Source organism: Quercus suber, unplaced genomic scaffold (assembly GCF_002906115.3).
Source record: "Quercus suber isolate HL8 unplaced genomic scaffold, Cork oak 2.0 scaffold_61, whole genome shotgun sequence".
In the NCBI taxonomy this organism is placed as follows: Eukaryota; Viridiplantae; Streptophyta; class Magnoliopsida; order Fagales; family Fagaceae; genus Quercus; species Quercus suber.
This window is the reverse complement of record NW_027069526.1, coordinates 40558-44149: the sequence shown is the minus strand read 5'-3', so window position 1 is coordinate 44149 and position 3592 is coordinate 40558. Positions and strand designations below refer to the sequence as shown.

General features: G+C 36.7%; 1 protein-coding gene across 1 annotated transcript; it reads left to right on the top strand.

Moving 5' to 3' along the window:
* Positions 1-338: 338 nt before the first annotated feature.
* On the top strand, positions 339-1535 carry LOC112020910 (protein DMP3). Its single transcript, XM_024053482.2, has one exon. It carries the CDS (start codon positions 683-685, stop codon positions 1352-1354), a length of 672 nt encoding a protein of 223 aa, XP_023909250.1. The 5' UTR covers positions 339-682; the 3' UTR covers positions 1355-1535.
* The last annotated feature ends 2057 nt before the right edge of the window (positions 1536-3592 follow it).

Here is a 3592-nt window from a genome sequence, read left to right as displayed (position 1 = left end):
CTCATGGGATTAAAGTGTATTTTTTACTTAAAGAAACACATAACTCAATTTTAAAAAGGGAACTTAATTATACCAAAATTTTATCCTTAGAGGATATTCCGTCTTTCAAATGTAAAAGGAATTTTGTAAATAAATAAATAAAAAGCCAAATTTATATACATGTACATCATTATCATATTGCTTATCACAAAACGTCACGCATTTGAAAACTGACATTAACTTCAAAATACCGACCAATCTCATGAGAACCATGTTGTTTTCAAATTAATTAAGACTTAAAACAAGGGGAAACTTCAAGGTAAAAAGCCACCTTTCAAGTCACGAAAGTCTATACTTATCTAGTTGTCTCCAAGTACCCTCACAACCACACTTCTGATTCCTTAACGCCAAATAGTCTCTCTCATTTCATCACATCCCACATTTCTCTTCCTCCACCTTCATCATTCACCAAAAACTCTCATTTCACTTCTACAATCCACTTTGCCACCAACACAAAAATCACCACCTCTAGTCAAGTATTCTAAAATTTAGTACACAAAACTTTCACTTTTGTAAGGATCAATCTTCTTCCAAAGGTTAATTCGTGACAAAGTTCTTGGCGGAAGACACTTGTTATCCAACCTTCAATCTTAAATACCCACTTTATAATTCAGCCTTGTCCATCTTTTCCAAAACCCAAAAAATGTCTAATCTTAGGCCAAGACCCACACCCACCACAAAGCCTCCATCCACACCCAAAACCCCCAACACCACCACCGATACAGACCCTGATGACACCCCAAAGCCCCAACTCCAACGCCAACAATCTCTCTCACAAAGAGCAATCTCCCAAACCTTATCAACCACAGCCACCTTAGCCAACCTTTTGCCCACAGGAACCCTCATGGCTTTCCAACTCCTCATACCAGTGTTCACACAAAACGGCACATGTGACTCAGCCACACGCCCCATGACACTCGTCCTCTTAGGCATCCTAGCTCTCTCTTGCTTCCTTGCTTGTTTCACAGACACAATCAAGGCCTCAGATGGACAAGTCTACCATGGCCTTGCCACTTTCAAAGGGCTTTGGCTGTTTGACTATCCAGGCACTGAAAGTCAAGGCTTGCCTGATCTGAGTAAGTACAGTATAAAGTTCATTGATGTGGCTCATGCTGTGTTAACTGTGCTTGTGTTTGGTGCTGTGGCTTTGAGAGATAGGAATGTTGTGAGGTGCTTTTATCCAACCCCAGGACATGAGGTTCAGGAGGTTTTGGACATTGTGCCTGTTGGTGTTGGCCTAATTTGCAGTTTGTTGTTTGTGGTTTTCCCAACTAGAAGGCATGGCATTGGGTACCCCGTCACACCAGGCAAATAAATTGATCATTTGTTGCTTGCTTTTTTTGTTTGATGGGTCATGGGTGTCATTATTTTTCATGATCTCCCTTCCCTTTGTTATTTTGCTTTAACTTTTTTTTCTTTTTCTTTTTTGGATTGAAAGATTGTAAGTTTGAATTGGGAGCATAATAAATTAGAAGTAATTAGTCATTTTATTTTTATTTTATGAAATTTGCCTCTGTATTGCCCATAGTCATGGTCTCCGAATTGTCCATTTGTGGTTGAAAAAAATATATTGATAAAAAAAAAAAATAAAAAAAAAAAAGACAAAAACAAAAACAAAACAAAACAAAAGGAGAGAGAAAAAAAAAATTCAGTGTAACTTGTCTTCCTATGGGCCCGCGTAGGACACGCTCTGTCCTTCTCTGTTGACTTTGTTTTATATTTTTAAATAAAATTTTTATATTGTATATATAAAAAAAGGACTTTGTTATATATATATATATATATTGTAATAATAGATAAAATATATATGATACATTAAAAATAAGTGTAAATATAATAGGTAACCGACTAAAATGAGGTAGATGTTCATATATCATTGTTAAAAAAAGAAAAAAGAAAAAAAAATATTCATATCTCATTTTACATTAAAAATAAGTGTATTAGTATCATAGAATGACTATTTTATCTTATCAAAGTTATTAATTTTAGAAAACATATTTCACAACATTTTCACAATATTTTTGTAATAAATTTTAATTAGCAGGTTTTTAATTTAAATATGCTACTGGAATTATTTTTTTGCCTACTAGTAATAGCAAATAACAACTTCTTACATAAAACTTGTTGTAAAAATATTATGATCATAATTTTTTTTTTTTTTAAATTTTAGTCCATTTCAATTAAAAGGGTTTGAAGAAATTGTACCTATTGAGCCCTTATCAAATAGATACATATAGCATAGTTATCAGAAGTGTACCAATCCGACAGTTGTACTCGGCCAACTCAAGGCGTCAGAGTTGATTTCATTGAGTGACAAGTGGAACAAAGACCTGCCCAAACCCAACCCATAGACACTCGTACATATATCAATTCTTTTTCAAGATCCAAATGTCAAATTCATGAAGCCAATGGAGTTACAATCCAATCCAATGGCACCCTCTCTTCTTTTTTTCTCCTTTGTCATGGGCTTGATCATGGAGTCATGCTTCTCACCCCACCCCCAAAGAAGTGTAATTTATATAACACTAGTTGAATGCCCGTGCGTTGCATGGTTTTGATCAATAACTTATTAAATACAATATATAATAATGCATGTGAGAAATAATAAATTAAATGAATTATTTTTATTCATAATTCTCTTCAACAGTACCAATTATCTAATAAAACTAAACAATAAAAATTAATATCAACTTTTAACAAAATAATATGTCCATGTAAATTAATATTTAAGCATTAAATTAGTATCAACATAAAATTCACAAATTTTAAGCTATCCAAATGTATAAGCATTTGTAAGGACTCAATTTGAATTGAGTGTTGGGTTTTCAGCCCAACAAGCCCGAACAATACATTTATAGAGAGTGGGCTGACAGGCTTAGGTGCTGGCCGTTGATCACCATGCCCAAACTTATCTTTAAAAATGGCTAAGTATTTTCTTACAAATGAGGGAATGCTCCTCGGCCTGTGACCGAGGAGGCCTTTTCTTCTCCCCTCTCCTTTTTGGCGTTACTAGCTCTTCTTTTATAGTTTTCATCTTCCTATCCTTTGCTTCCATCTGTTGATTGTCTATTCGCCTTTTTTCTGGTCGTCCATCCCATCAGAGGCTTTATCGATACTCAAGTGGCTCACTCTGACCAACGTTATCCTGCCAAGGGGTTACCTCTCCATTAATGCGGCCAGGAGGGTTAGTTGAGTGCATTCAATGCGATAGTGACAGCTTACTTTGGGGTTAACATCTCCCCAAAATCACCTTTGTCAGGCCGAGGACAAGGTATCCTCGGCGTGGATCCAGGAGAGTAGGCTTCCCCCCTTCTCCTCAGAAATAGCTTGCGCTCCTCGGCATGGGCCTTGGGCCTGCTATATGATGGACTGAGGCTATCAGGCCCACGGACCCCACAATAGCCCCTCAAAACTCTGCTGCACGTTCCCTCGAACGGGGAGGAGGGTTTTGATACATGCGGATCCACTGGACGAATGGCCTCACTTTAGTTTATACTGATGCTGGCGGCTTCTTGACTGCCCGATGCGCGTTTTTAGCGTTTCGAGAATTAAT